This window comes from Ostrea edulis, chromosome 5, assembly GCF_947568905.1.
Source record: "Ostrea edulis chromosome 5, xbOstEdul1.1, whole genome shotgun sequence".
Lineage (NCBI taxonomy): Eukaryota > Metazoa > Mollusca > Bivalvia > Ostreida > Ostreidae > Ostrea > Ostrea edulis.
Genome location: NC_079168.1, coordinates 67,956,590 through 67,971,248, shown reverse-complemented (window position 1 = coordinate 67,971,248; position 14,659 = coordinate 67,956,590). Strand labels below are relative to the sequence as shown.

The following is a 14,659-nucleotide window of genomic DNA, read 5'->3' as shown; positions in this document are numbered from 1 at the left end:
GTTTATCCCCATGTTTGCAAGTGGTACATGTAATTACATGAGTGGTTCTTACGTTATCAAAAGAATTTTACCTGTAATTGTTGTCATTTTTTATCATAACATTTTAAAGTGTAGTTTCAAAAATAACGAAACCATTTTGCATATTTTTTTTCTCCAAAGAAAAAAAAATTAGAACAATCAATGAACGGACTTTTCGAAGACTTTTATGCAAGTAAAGTCACTGATCAATTGAAAAACAATAGCATTACAGATGTCCGAGTTGATATATGATTATCTGTAATTAAACCCCTACATGTTAAATGGGTTACAAAATCATTAGATTAGCTGGCTCAAAAACATGAGTTAATTAAAATTGCATGGGTGATGGCAGGAGTTATCTAAATTACTAAATATACATTGAGGAGTTTTGACTGACCCATTTCGCACTTCACTGCTTGCCTTGTGACAATCTTAACAGTTGTTTGTATGTATAACAGTTAACTTTATTTAATTAAAGTTCGTAAAAGAAACATAACTGCAAATGATTTTTAGATGCCTATTCTTTAGTACATACGTTCATTAAAATTGTGTTTAGTTTTATTGCAGGTCTATTTTATTTGCATCGATTACAAATTGCACAGGTAACATCATGGCAATAAAGAGATTTTAAATACGTTTTCTGGTACATATATATGTTATGGTATACACATATGTACTAGTATACCACAAAAAACCTTTGTGACAGTTGGTAATGAGTACATTCTTACTTGCCAAAAGTAGAAATAAATGTGAGATATTTGAAATCGCAAATGGAAAGTCTCGCAAATTAACGCGTAGTTAAATCTCTCGCGAATAATAAAGTGATCTATAGTATGTAGTTTATAGCAGTCAATGTTAAATGGGTCACATACTTATCATTGTTATCATGTCAGTACATATATATATAACCTCTATTCAATGTTTATAGCAGTCAATGTTAAATGGGTCACATACATAAAGCTACATCTTATCATTGTTATTATGTCAGTATATATATATCTATATATATATAACCTCTATTCAATGTTTTCAGGATACTCGAACTTATATAAGAAATGTTTCAGCTATCCAAACTGTTTTAAAATATTTGAACTTTGTAATACAAGGGTATTCACAGGCACTGCCCCCAGTCTATAAGATATAGTTTGAACTAGAAACATGGTCTACCCTTGTCACTGAAATCATCCACCATAACAATCTCATGCAGGAACTGTTTGGGAGACATTTCTATGATGCTGTGCACCGTCCTCATCAGCGTAGACCAGCCCTCGTTGTGGAAGACGAGAATGACGCTGGCACTCGGTAGGTCTTCAGGATACTGCCAGTATTTACATCTGTCACAGAATCAAATTGAGGCTCAGGTCAAAGCCGTGCTATAGTATCACCAGCGAGGATTACAATATTGTATCACTACATTTGACACTATCATACACAAATTTGGCAACAATAATTCCTGTTTAATTAGAAATTTTACTTTCAAATAAACAGTTTGATGTAAAAAAGAAAAGTTTTATTAAATCCATATATGTTTTTGCCAAGTTAATTTTAAGACATAGTGAAATAGAAAGAATTACCAAATACATGTCTGCTTATATTCAATGTTGCATTGTAGCAATGCAATCAGCCTATCTGACTCACTGCTCTATAAATATTAATCAAAATAATTGCTATGCTACAGAAAACAAGTCCAGTACTTACCTGTTACCCAAATAAGAATCAATCACTCAGTCAATGACTGTATCAACTTACTCTTCCACCCGGGTGTCCGGGATGGTCCTGTTCATGGAGATTTTGTCACTGTTAATCATATTGAATCCAAATTCTCTGACAGATTTGTCTGCCCTTGTTCTCTCCTCCATTCCCGTGTATACAGGCTGTCCATTTTCACCTAGAGTTTTAAATTGACAGTTATCAATGAAAATCAAAAGCCTGGGAATGAGAGTAGTCACGGTCATGCAACAAACGAACATATGTACAAAGATGAGCTCTAAAAGTTCACAAAATATCAAACAGATAATGACCACCTCATCACCACTGTTTTAACATATTAATTAATAAACCTGAAGAAATAAAACAGATCACCAACACATCATGAGAATGCAGTGTGAATTTTATTTGGTTGACCGGTTTCAACCTTAGGGCGGTCATCATCAGAACAATTTAATATGAAATGAATTTACTGATTCAGAAGTAAAAAATGCGGCTACTATTATGCGGAATCGCTTAACAACGCAAATACATACGATATCCGTAGTTGGTGTACATTGTTTCTCAAGTTCTTATAATATAATTAAAGATATAGTGCGTTTACAAACAAGAAATTCATATTATATAATGCATTAACATAATAGTCTGTGAAATTATACAGTGCTATGTTGTTGTTTAAAGCTGATTGTGATGTTTTTAACTGTGATGTGTTAGGTTGTGACAGATTGTAGTATCAATGAAATAGATTTCTTTTGTCGGATTTTTCAAATAAGAGAAGATTGATTGTATAATGCTGGAATTCGTTCAGACGAGACGTGAAGGCATGTAGGTCCGTGCTACCACTCGTCCCTGAGAAGGAAGTAACATGTATCTCCACCATATAAATAGTTTCAATATGTCTCTTCGGTACTTGTATGTTCTGTTAAGTGATGGTTGTTGTATCATTGTAGTGAAATTTACAAAGTTTTCCGTACTCTTTCTTCAGGGGTAGAATTTATATCTAAAACACATGTTGCTCTTTTTTTGTGTATTAAGGTTGTTTGTATCTAAATTAATATATCCCATCTATAGCAAATCAAACAAGATGTGTTTGTGAAACACTGATGCCCCCATATGGTAAAACTCTGAGGTCGTGGTCATAAAGTAAAAAAATTTTAGTATGAAAACAAAGGTCTTGTCACAAGAAATACACATGTGAAATATAAAAGCCATAACACCGACCAATCAAAAGTTATGGGTAAGGTTAAAGTTTTTATAGACAAAGAGATGGACAGACCAAAACTTTAATGTCTTCAAATCTCTGATTACAGGGGCATCAAATGATGAGATAAATTTATCAGAGAAAATTAATGCACCGATAATCGGATTAATTACAGAATCACATTCAGTGAGGTATTAATATTGTAACATATATGAATGTATTTTGAAAATTTACCTTATTTCGCAATGAAGGAAAAAAACCACTGAGAATTTTTAAAAAATTTAAAACACCCTACTGGACTTGAACACATACTTGTGCAGTGTAACACCATAATTTACTGAACTTAACAGGACAAGGAATATATGCATGGTATCCATGCACTTGTATTTCAAAAGCTTGTCAGCCATTATTATCTAGTATTATGTAGTATATTCTACCATAGGATGAAACATTTATTGATAGAAAAATACTATACCTACAATTATCGGATGATACATCTAAACAATGTTTAGTTTTCATACAAAATGTTTTTACATGACATTTCATCCTTGTTTCCATTTTGTTTCAGATTAGTGAGTTAATCTGTACACATGATATTCCATGCTGCATTTTATCATCATACTGCCTACCTGGGCCACTTTTGCTAGGGTAGTTTGGTTCAAAATTTCCTTGTACGCCTGACTTCAGTACAGCCACTGGTCCATGTGTTGGTTCCGGATGAATCGAATCAGCCGGTACCACATATTTTCCTCCCTTCTGTACCACGACTGGATTTTCCATGACATTCTGGATATTCTTTTGCTGTCGTTTTTTTTCTTGGTATCTTGCAACCTATCAGAGTATATGTATTAAAACTTCAACAATGTATAATGATAAATTATCATTGGTAAACTTTTACATCATCTCCTATTTGTTGACAGGGATTGAGGGCAATAGTAATAATATTATCCTCTCAGTCTGAGAGACAATTTATTATTGCCTGATGCTACATATCAGGCAATAGTTTGGTCTCAAGGACACTTACATAGCCCTAGATCCAGTCAAAAATGTTTTGTTACATGGATTTTTAGATTGATGTATTTCTTACTGCTGATGAACCCAGTTATCTCACACTTACATAAACATGAGTTTCTTTTGCTCTAGATTTGTAGTTCACTGGAAAAATTCTGGATATTTTCTCGCAGAGTTTCAGATCTGCAACTATCATTTCTAGTGTTTCACATCCTTATCATTTTTAGGTACTAGGCTTTTAGAATCCCGGCCATTATTAATGTACCACTACTCCCTCCATCTATTAATCCATAGATATCAGCCTCAGTTGAATAGTGTTTTTTAAAAATAATAATTGTCATCTCAATGAGTGTAACAAAAGTTGTCAGAAGACAACATAGCTCACTGGGAACTCTACTAAACATTGATTAATACAAAGTATTCAGGAGATTGGTGAAACACTCTTCGAAATGACAAATTAATTCCAGGCAATTCTGACAAGTCTCTAAGTGTTAACTTAGAATTTAGTGTTGATAATGCTTCATAATTATTGTTGAATAATTTAAAGGGACTGATTCACAATTTTACCCAAAATTTTGTTTTTCACTTTTTAATAATGATCAAAATCTACTGTCTAATGTGTTTGAAAGATTTCACATGAAAATTAAGGTTATACATCACCACAGAAGCTCATTTTAGAGAGTTTATTCTTTGTTTTGTAAACAAAGATTGCGGTATGCTATTGTTTACGAAATTTTCAAAAGAAATGGATATCGATCTAAGTTTATTATATCTTTCACATTTCAAGCATTTTTGGGGTAAAAGGTGTCATCTAAAAGTTAAAATTTGTGACTATGCAAAATTAAGATGCATTATACAGTATAACAAAATTAATTTTTCACTTGTTTGTTTGTTTACATAAAAAGACTCGAGTCTTTGTTTACATAACACATATTTAAGGCTAAAATATTGCTTTCATTCTTGCATTCAGAAGGTCAAAATTTTGACTGTCAACATTAAATGAGTTATATTTCTAATGCTTAACATCAAAAATAAAAAATATTTTATCAAAAATTGTGAACCAGTACCTTTAAATATTAAAGTCTAATGAATCAAAATACATAGCTACAGTTAAAAGTTTTCGAAAAATAATGTCAAGATTCAAAGTAAATGTCAAGAGGTCAAAAGTCTTAGCAGTGGTCATGAGGCATCTATATATGAAATATCAAAGCCCTATTCCCCTTGGCTCAAAAGTTTGAGCCAAAGTTAGTTTTGAATAATAGGTAAGTCCAAGGTCAAGGTCACTGAGTTTTCACTAGGCATCTATATATGAAATATCAAAGCATTATCTTATATAGTTCAAAACATGTCGCCATTTTTGAACAGTAGGTCTAGAATTTTTGCTACCAAATTAAGGTCTTCCATTTCCATTGGAAGACCTTAACATTGTTATTGTAAGATATTTTTCCCTCTGTTATTTTTTTCTTACAAGTCTTATGGACGCGATTTCTTGAATATGCATCAGTCGATTTTCATAAAATTTTCAGGGATGATAGATATTCATATGAACTCGGTATTTTTTTCTTTTTCTTTTGATTACGTCAATTATTACATAAAATATTGATGTTTTTCTGATTTTTAGAGGGTCATTGTCCCCAAGTGTACTCGAATATTATTCAAGATATCGAGTTAAAATTTTCAGCAAATTGAGTTCATAGATGTGGAGACTCACATTCCAATATGCTGGTTTTGAGATATTTCCCTTTGAAGAACTCTCGTACATAGTAAAGCGCTAAACAACTTGTTTATGTGCGGGAGTGGGATGAATATCCATCACTGCATAAGTAAATGTACTTAGTATTTTTCTCATACGCTGTTTCATCACCTGAATTCAACTGATACACAAACTAAGTAAGTGATAGGTATTCAGGGAATAATTAAAACACGGAATTCTTATTATATCACGTAATTTCGTTGGTCGTATGTATCATATCCAGGATGTTACTTTCAAATATGATGATGTTTTTATGTTCCTACTTTAGTAACAATTTCCTTCGATAGTATTTTGTATTTTCTACATTTACATATTTAAAGAGAAGCCGCTTTTACCATATTTTATCGTCTTCCTCAATGACTAGGTTCACTCTGTCCCACTAAGGCACTCAAAGTTCTACTAAATGTACCTCCTACACAGGAGAGCTCTTATCTTGAAACTGGCGTATTTCTTTAACCCCCCCCCCCCCAAAAAAAAAAAACCACGTCAGAGCTCAGTAGGACTCGAAAAAATGACACCATTTTATACTGCATTTTTGCACACATTTTCTTCAATATCTTTTTATAGAGAGATAATTTGATAAGAGATGTAAACAAAATTTGTAGATAATGACGAGACCTATTTGACAATATCAAGTATTAGGGGCCAGTCCCTCAAATAAAGGGCAGAGAGGGGTCAAAATCATTTTTAAATATCTCAAAAAGGAAAAAAAAATTGTTAAACATTACAGAAGCAAAGCATGTTTTGCAACTGCTCATGTCAGCAAAATGAAAATTGATTTCGTAATAAGGGATTTCAAGGGAAACAATGTACAAAATAATATGCAATCCTCAAATTCTGTCTTACATCGTCCTTTAAGGAATTCAGTGAGTGGCCCCGAAAACTGAATATTGTATATATATATTTTGAAAACTAGAAATATTTTGTTAAACATTATAGAACAAAATTTGTAGATAAAGACAAGACCTATTTGATGATATCAAATTTTAGCAGTCAACTCTTCAAATAAAGGACCAAGTATTTTTTAGATATCTCAACAACAACAAAAGTAAGCATTATTGAAGCAAAAGTTGTTTGTTTTTATGTTTTGCAACTGCTCATGTCAGGAAAATGAATATTGATCATGTAATAAGGGATTTTAAGGGAGCAATATACGAAAAAATTTGATGCTTCTATCTCTTAAACAAGAGATATTTCGTAAAGGATTAAATAACATAAATTGGTCAGAATGTGACTCTAAACAATATGCCATCTCCAAATTTTGTCTTACTTCCCTTTTAAGGAATTCAGGGAATGGCCCCTAAAACTGGATATTTCATATATCTAGAGAACTAAAAACATTTTGTTTAACATTATAGAACAAAATTTGTAGATACATGTACTGTCAAGAGATATTCGCAAAATCAAATTTTAGGGATGAGCCCCTCAAATAAAGGGCCGAGAGGGGTCAAAAATATTTTCTTAATATCTTAAAAACTGAAAAAGAATTTGCTAAGCATTATTGAAGCACAGTCATTTAATGTGACGATCTGCAACTGATGACGTAAATTATTCCAGTCAAGATCATATTTTATCTCATCAGAAATCGGATGGAAGACCTATTCGTTGCTCGCAACAAAATTGTGTCTATAGTTTAGTAGTAATGTTTATACGACTACTGGTAAGACATAAATATACCCTCAGTTTTTTCTTGATCACTTCTGGATTTTCATCATCTGCAGGCCGCTCGAAGCGATGAACAATCACAGGCACCGCAATAAGAAGTGAGATCACCACTATTCCCAACTTCAAAATCGCTTTTCTTCTGTATCGAAGCCTCATTGAATTTATGCTGTAGTCTAAAACAAAATATGAAATGAATCATGCATACTTTACAAAATCAAAGACTTTATACTGATGAGAATATGAATAACAATACATAACATCATGCAGTATTGATAAAACAGCTAAACACATGGTCTTTGAGGAGATCAAACCAGATATATATACAATGTATCAATATGTAATGATACCTGAAGCAAATCAAATTATTTTTCATACACAAAATTTGACCATAATTTTCAACATAGAAGTGACCACACTTTATCCCTGCTTTGGCTTTGAGATTATACATTTCTTTTAAAACAATCTTTTTCTATATCCATCACCTATGTCTTTTAGCCACCTGCCATTTATGAACTCAGATATTACGAGCGATTTTGATTAGTTAAAATTTTGAGCTGTCAATGAATCAAATTCAAGTTATCCTGCACCTTCCCTCTGTCACTGAAGATAAGGTGCACCAGTACTTAGCTTGTTAAATGGTTGTGTATCATTCTCCTTCAAACTTTTGATTCTACAATCATATGACAACTTTACAATTAGGCCAATTCAACTTAATTAATAGATTATCATCCCCTCCTGCCCCTAAAAAAATTGACCCGCCCGGAATTTTTCAATTTAGCGAAACTTGCGATTTCTGAAAAATTTTCATGTCCGACTCCGATATTTACACTTCTTGTTTATATTTCTGGTATAGCAACGTGAAAAACCACATGACGAAAATAGATATATGTATTTGGTTTTCTCAATATCTGACGCGTGTAAATGAAAGGAAGGGATAAATGTTCTTCATATCTTGATGAAGTTTGGTATCTTTCTGTGTTTGAAATTAAAGCTTAACCTGGAATTCGTATGTGAAATAAGCATAGATTGATATCCATCTGGCTTTAAATGATGCACTTATGTTGACAAAAAACTCATTTGTCATCATTATTTTTCTCAGAAAATAAAAATTAAAAAAATAAAATCCTCCCACCTGCCCCATTCGTTTTGGTGACCCTGGATGACAATCTACTAATTAAGTTGAATTGGCCTTACTGTATCAACATCACTGTGCTGTGACAAAACTAATATATATCCCTATTTGTTTGAAATAAAACCATAGATCATTTCATAATATCAAGGTTTGGTTTCATGAAGTTTGATTTTATGCCAGGCAGAGGAACCAACGATGCCATATTCATCTTACAACAAAGCAAGAAAAACACATTGCAGCCAACAAACCCCTATACTTGGCTTTCGACCAAGTACCTAGAAAAATCATCTGGTGGGTGATGCGCAAACTAAGTATTGATGAATGGTTAGTCAAATTGTGCAGATCATGTACTCCAATACAAGAACCCATATTCAAGTAGGAGATGGCTACAGTGATGAGTTTAATGTCAATGTTGGTGTTCATCAAGGATCTGTTTTGAGTCTGTTGCTGTTTATCGTTGTTCTGGAAGCGTTGTCAATCCAACTTCGTACAAGCTGCGAATTTTGACATGCTGATGATCTAGCAGTTGTTGACACTTCCATTGAGTCTCTGATTGAAAGAGTGACCAAGTGGAAGAAGAGCTTGAAGAAGAAAGGACTCAAGGTCAATATGGGTAAGACCAAAGTGATGATATCTAGCTTGAATATGGAATCTATGTGAAGTTCAGGAAAGTACACATTTGTAGTCTGTCTAAAAGGCACAGGCAGGAACTCCATCTTCTGTAACAGCTGCTCATGCTGGGTCCATAAGAAATGTAGTGGAATCAAAGCTTCTCTTAAACCTGATACAAGTGCCTGAGCTGTCATGGACTTGATCGACCTATTGATGGTAGCCCTATGACGAGGTAAAAATTGTTGAGGAGAAACTTGAAGTTGTAGCGGACTTCTTATGCCTTGGGGGACACTGTCATCTAGCGGTGGCTGTGAACTTGCAGCAACAACACGATGTACGTCTGCTTATATGTACGCCCTAGGCAGATCAAAGCGGACATGGGATGAGTTAGTAAAATACAGGATTAGATTACATCAATCCACAGGATCGCCATGTAAAAACGACCTTCGACTTCAATAGGACAGCCAAGTCTCACCCTTGCAAAAGGATTAATAAAAGGCCTAGATAATAACAAGAGATGTTTGTAAAACACATATGCCCCCCATGGTGCAAAATTGAAAAGGATTATACACACACACATCATTTAATTGAGAGTAGTATCATCAATTCAAAATATTGAGCAGACAATATCTTCCTATGTCAAGAGTGGATTGACCATGTGACCTAAAAATCAATAGGGGTCATCAACTCCTGAAGATGTACCAGTGTACCAAGTTTGATGTCTGTCAAGCAAAGGGTTCTCAAGATATTGAACGGACAGTATATTCCTATGTCCAATTTGACCCTTGACTTTTGACCATGTGACCTTAAAATAATTAGTAGTCATCTTCTCCTGAAGATGTACCAGTGTACCAAGTTTGATGTCTGTCAAGCAAAGGGTTCTCAAGATATTGAGCGGACAGTATATTCCTATGTACAGTTTAACCCTTGACCTTTGACCACGCGACCTCAAAATCAATAGGTGTCATCTTCTCCTGAAGATGTACCAGTGTACCAAGTTTAATGTCTGTCAAGCAAAGGGTTCTCAAGATATGGAGCAGACAGTATATTCCAATGTCCAGTTTGACCCTTGACCTTTAAACATGTGACCTCAAAATAAATAGGGGTAATTTTCTCCTGAAGATGTACCAGTGTACCAAGTTTGATGTCTGTCAAGCGAAGGGTTCTCAAAATATTGAACGGACAGTATATTCCTGTCTAGTGTGACCCTTGACCTTTGACCATGTGACCTCAAAATCAATAGTGGTCGTCTTCTCCTGAAGTCGTATCAGTGTACCAAGTTTGATGTCTGTCAAGAAAAGGGTTCTCAAGATACTGAGCAGACAGTATATTCCCATGTCAAGTTTGACCCTTGACCTTTGACCATGTGACCTCAAAATCAATAGGGGTCATCTTCTCTTGAAGATGTACCAGTGTATCAAGTTTGATGTCTGTCAAGCAAAGGGTTCTCGAGATATTTAACAGACAGTATATTCCTATGTCCAGTTTGACCCTTGACCTTTGACCATGTGACCTCAAAATCAATGGGGGTCATCTTCTTTTGAAGATGTACTGGCGTACCAAGTTTGATGTCTGTCAAGCAAAGGGTTCTCTAGACATTGAATAGTCAGTATATTCCTATGCCCAGTTTGACCCTTGACCTTTGACCATATGACCTCGAAATCAATAGGGGTCATCTACTCCTTTGGATGTACCAGTGTGCCAAGTTTGATGTCTTTCAAGCAAAGGGTTCTCAAGATATTGAGCGGACATTATATTCCTATGTCCAGAGTAGATTGACCCTTGACCTTTGGACCTGAAAAACAATAGGGATCCTCTTCTACTCATAACTAACCCACATATGAAATATCATTATCATCAAGTGAATGGTTCTCAAGATATTGAGCGGACAACACATGGTCTACAGACCGACCGACCGACCGACCGACAGGTGCAAAACAATATGCCCCCTCTTTTTCAAAGGGGGGCATAAAAATAGATGGTGAAGATGAAGGTAATCTTCACAACAAGTACATGTGCTACTAGCAATTTTCACTAGCCTCTTACATAATTCTATGTAGCAATTTTACTAGCCCAAGAAATTGTCTGGATTGGGCTAGTAGTTTATCATGAAGACAGCCAGGGACAGATATCAATCTCTATATTTACTATAGAATTAACCCCCTACCAACCTGAATTTTCCTAAAATAACTGGATATTGATTTCTCTTGTACGTAATGACCAGTGTCTGTGGTAAGGTCGGGGGTAGACTAATCCTATATGTATCGTGAGTTGATGTTCCTTTCCTCATCACTTGTATGTGAAGCACAAACAACAACTTAATGTAGTTTGAGACTGAGATTCCTCATATACTCTAAGGCCAAAAAAAAAATAAATGTTGGTTTCCACTTTCCCGACCGACCCTAAAAAATTCTGCCGACCCTAACACATTTTTTTCCATTCTCACAAATTTTGCGAATGTCATCACTACAACAAGAGTATATTTATTGACTTATTTTAAATAAGTTATTCATTATGCACTAACACATTCCATAACACCGAAACAGTTTTCGTTTACCATATTATAACTTATTTGATTACTAGACAATCACAATCATTATGTTTTATGCATAGTAGAATACTAATTAAATCATTAAAAAATAATTCAACCTATAAAATAAAAACAAAAAACAAAAAAAAAAAAACACTACCTACCTACCGATCCTTAACACTTTTGAGGTGAAAGTAGAAACCAACATATACATTTTTTTGGCCTAACAAGAGGCCAATGGGCCTTAATGGTCACCTATGTAACATACAGAAATTCTTCAATGGCCAGCACAATCACACAATTAAGATATTATTTTAAAAAGATGAAAATAAACTGTCCTTAGTTTCTAGATTTTAGTATTTTGCAATATCCAAAAGTAAATGAGGAATGTTGGTGCCATCTTCAGAAGTCAAGGTTTATTGATTTGTTACCTCATACTTTATAAAAGTTGGGCTCATTAGACCATTACGCAATCCACTATAAATAAAACATCCAATGAAATCACTGCATCTTGTTATGGTATACATGGATACAAATGACACGATCTCATACTGCTGTATTGATAAACACATGCAATTGTAATATTTACACCACTAATTACATTTATTGATAGTAGATCAAGTTTGGAAACCTTTTTGCTTTTAAAGACGTTATTGCTTAAACGATTGAAATAGCCATAACTGTAGGTATCAATATATGTGTTTTTATTTGAATCTCTCACTTCGCGTTGTTATAAATAGAACCTCATTCTCATTGGTTCCCACTCTTTTGTGGAAACAATCAGAACGAACCCAACTTTTTGATAGTCACTGATGACAAAGGTTTGTGCGAGGTAATGAATCAATAAACCTTGACTTGTGAAAATGTGTTGGTGGGCACTATTTCTAATGACTAAATCTATGTGTTGCAATAGTGCAAATAATATTTTTTTGTTTTTAGGACCAAAAAAAAAAATGCATGTTGGTTTCCACTTTCCTGGCCGACCCTAAAAATTTCTGCCGACCTTAAGGAGGTATGCTACACCAGAGAAATTTTATGTAGATGAAAAGTGGAGGATATGTACAACAATATTTTGAAGTTGAAAATTTTCAAATTTACTTTAATTTGTCAAAAAATACAGTTTTAGTAGAAGGTAATCTGAAAAAAATTTAAAACCCCTACTGGACTCGAACCTGCGACCTACAGTTCATCAGTCGGTATTCTAACCTACTGAGCTACTCGGCTAGGTATTTAAATGAAAAAGGAAAAGTCAAATATTGTTGATATCGATTTTTTTATCCATGTTTTTAAAGGAAGTCAGCCATTATGACGATGTAGAGTACTACCTTAACACATTTTTTTCCATTCTGACACCTAACTTTCAAACATTTTATAAAAATAGTATACTGCACATAGGTTTACAGTAATTGCTAGCACCGGCTGAAGTTTACTGAATTTCCAGAAACGAAGGTTCATCGGCAGAGTCAGTCCAAAGAATCTCAGCCGAGACTGTCCAATGACACCATGGAATTTGGTGCTGTCTATAAAATTTTGCGAATGTCATCACTACAACAAGACTCCATTCACAACAATAGTATATTTATTGACTTATTAGAGGGCGAAGCCCTCTCACGGCCCAAAGGGCCATGAGAGCGGAGCTCTCCCTGTAGGTAACACGTATATGCATGTTTAAAAGGAAAATATAGAAAACCAATGAAAAATTAAACCATACCTATGGAATTTGAAAATTTTGATCCCAATGGCGTCGATTCGAATACTAGCGCGTGGACACGTATTTCTCCATTTTGAATCTCGTGTACCCAAGTTAATGTCGTCCTAAGATGTTACATGAAATCCGTAAAAGCATGTAAATCTTATTTTCTTATCATATATAATCACTCCTCGATTTAAAACGCGATTGTACAATACAATGTCTCCTATGTTTGTATTTGCTAAACACCGACACTGAATATGATGTCACAATGCACTATTTACATCAGTTGCATAGTGTTTCCTGCGTTCAAGAAATAGGCAGATCAAAAATGTCAAAGTTAGAATAATTTGATTAAGCTCTGTCCTCACAAGTTAGGTGCTAATATTCGAGATATTTTTGCCCTGTTATGGATCTAGATACTAATGCCAATATTTTCTGCTTCGCCCTCAAACACGATCACGCCTTAAGACATATTAAGCTATTTATTATATTTATTATGCACTAATACTAGACGGATTCTGAAACACAGAATACTAGAATATTGTAGAATACTAAATCATTAAAAAGTAATTCAACCTATAAAATCAAAAAGAAAGAAAAAACTACCTACCTTCCGACCCTTAAAAATTTTGAGGTGAAAGTGGAAACCAACATTTGGGGGGGGGGGGGGGGGGGAGCTTACAGTTTCTGCTAACAATGAATTTCTCTTGCAAGTATGGCTAATAAACTATGATTGAAAATATGTGATGGAAAATTACAGAAAATAGAATTTGTTACATTGCTTCTTATTTTTTGTTATCAAAAGCACAGTGTACTAGAGGGCGAAGCCCTCTCACGGCCCAAAGGGCCGTGAGAGTGGAGCTCTCCCTATAGGTAACACGTATATACATGTTTAAAAGGAAAATATAGGAAAATAATGAAAAATTAAACCATACCTATGGAACTTGAAAAGTTTGGTACCAATGGGCAATGGCGTCGATTCGAATACTATCGCGTGGACATGTATTTCTCCATTTTGAATCTCGTCTACCCTAGTTCACGTCGTTCTGAGATGTTACATAAAATCCGTAAAAGCATGTAAATCTTATTTTCTTAATCATATATAATCACTCCACGATTAACGCCATGTTTTTTGTTGTGTTTCAAACGCTATGTTTGTAACTTTGCTAAATAACGACGCTGAATATGACGTCACAATGTACTGTTTACATCGATTGCGTTATATTTCCCGCGTTCAATATATAGGCGGATCAAATGTCCAAAATTAGGATGCTTTGATACAGCTCTGTCCTAGTGCTAACTTTGGGTTATTTTTGTCCTGTTTTGGATATAGGTAC

The 14,659-nt window shown here is 34.3% G+C and overlaps 1 protein-coding gene across 1 annotated transcript in view; it reads right to left on the bottom strand.

Annotated features, from left to right (window-relative positions):
- The window catches only part of LOC130054717 (N-acetylgalactosaminyltransferase 7-like), a 34,528-nt gene that overhangs the window by 19,373 nt on the left and 496 nt on the right, over nucleotides 1–14,659 (bottom strand). The window contains exons 2-5 of the mRNA XM_056165271.1: nucleotides 7,368–7,528; nucleotides 3,556–3,757; nucleotides 1,768–1,906; nucleotides 1,186–1,352 (exon numbers count right to left, since the gene is read on the bottom strand). Coding sequence (XP_056021246.1) covers nucleotides 1,186–1,352; nucleotides 1,768–1,906; nucleotides 3,556–3,757; nucleotides 7,368–7,511 — 652 coding nt within the window. The 5' untranslated portion in view covers nucleotides 7,512–7,528. The remainder of the gene's footprint in view (nucleotides 1–1,185; nucleotides 1,353–1,767; nucleotides 1,907–3,555; nucleotides 3,758–7,367; nucleotides 7,529–14,659) is intronic.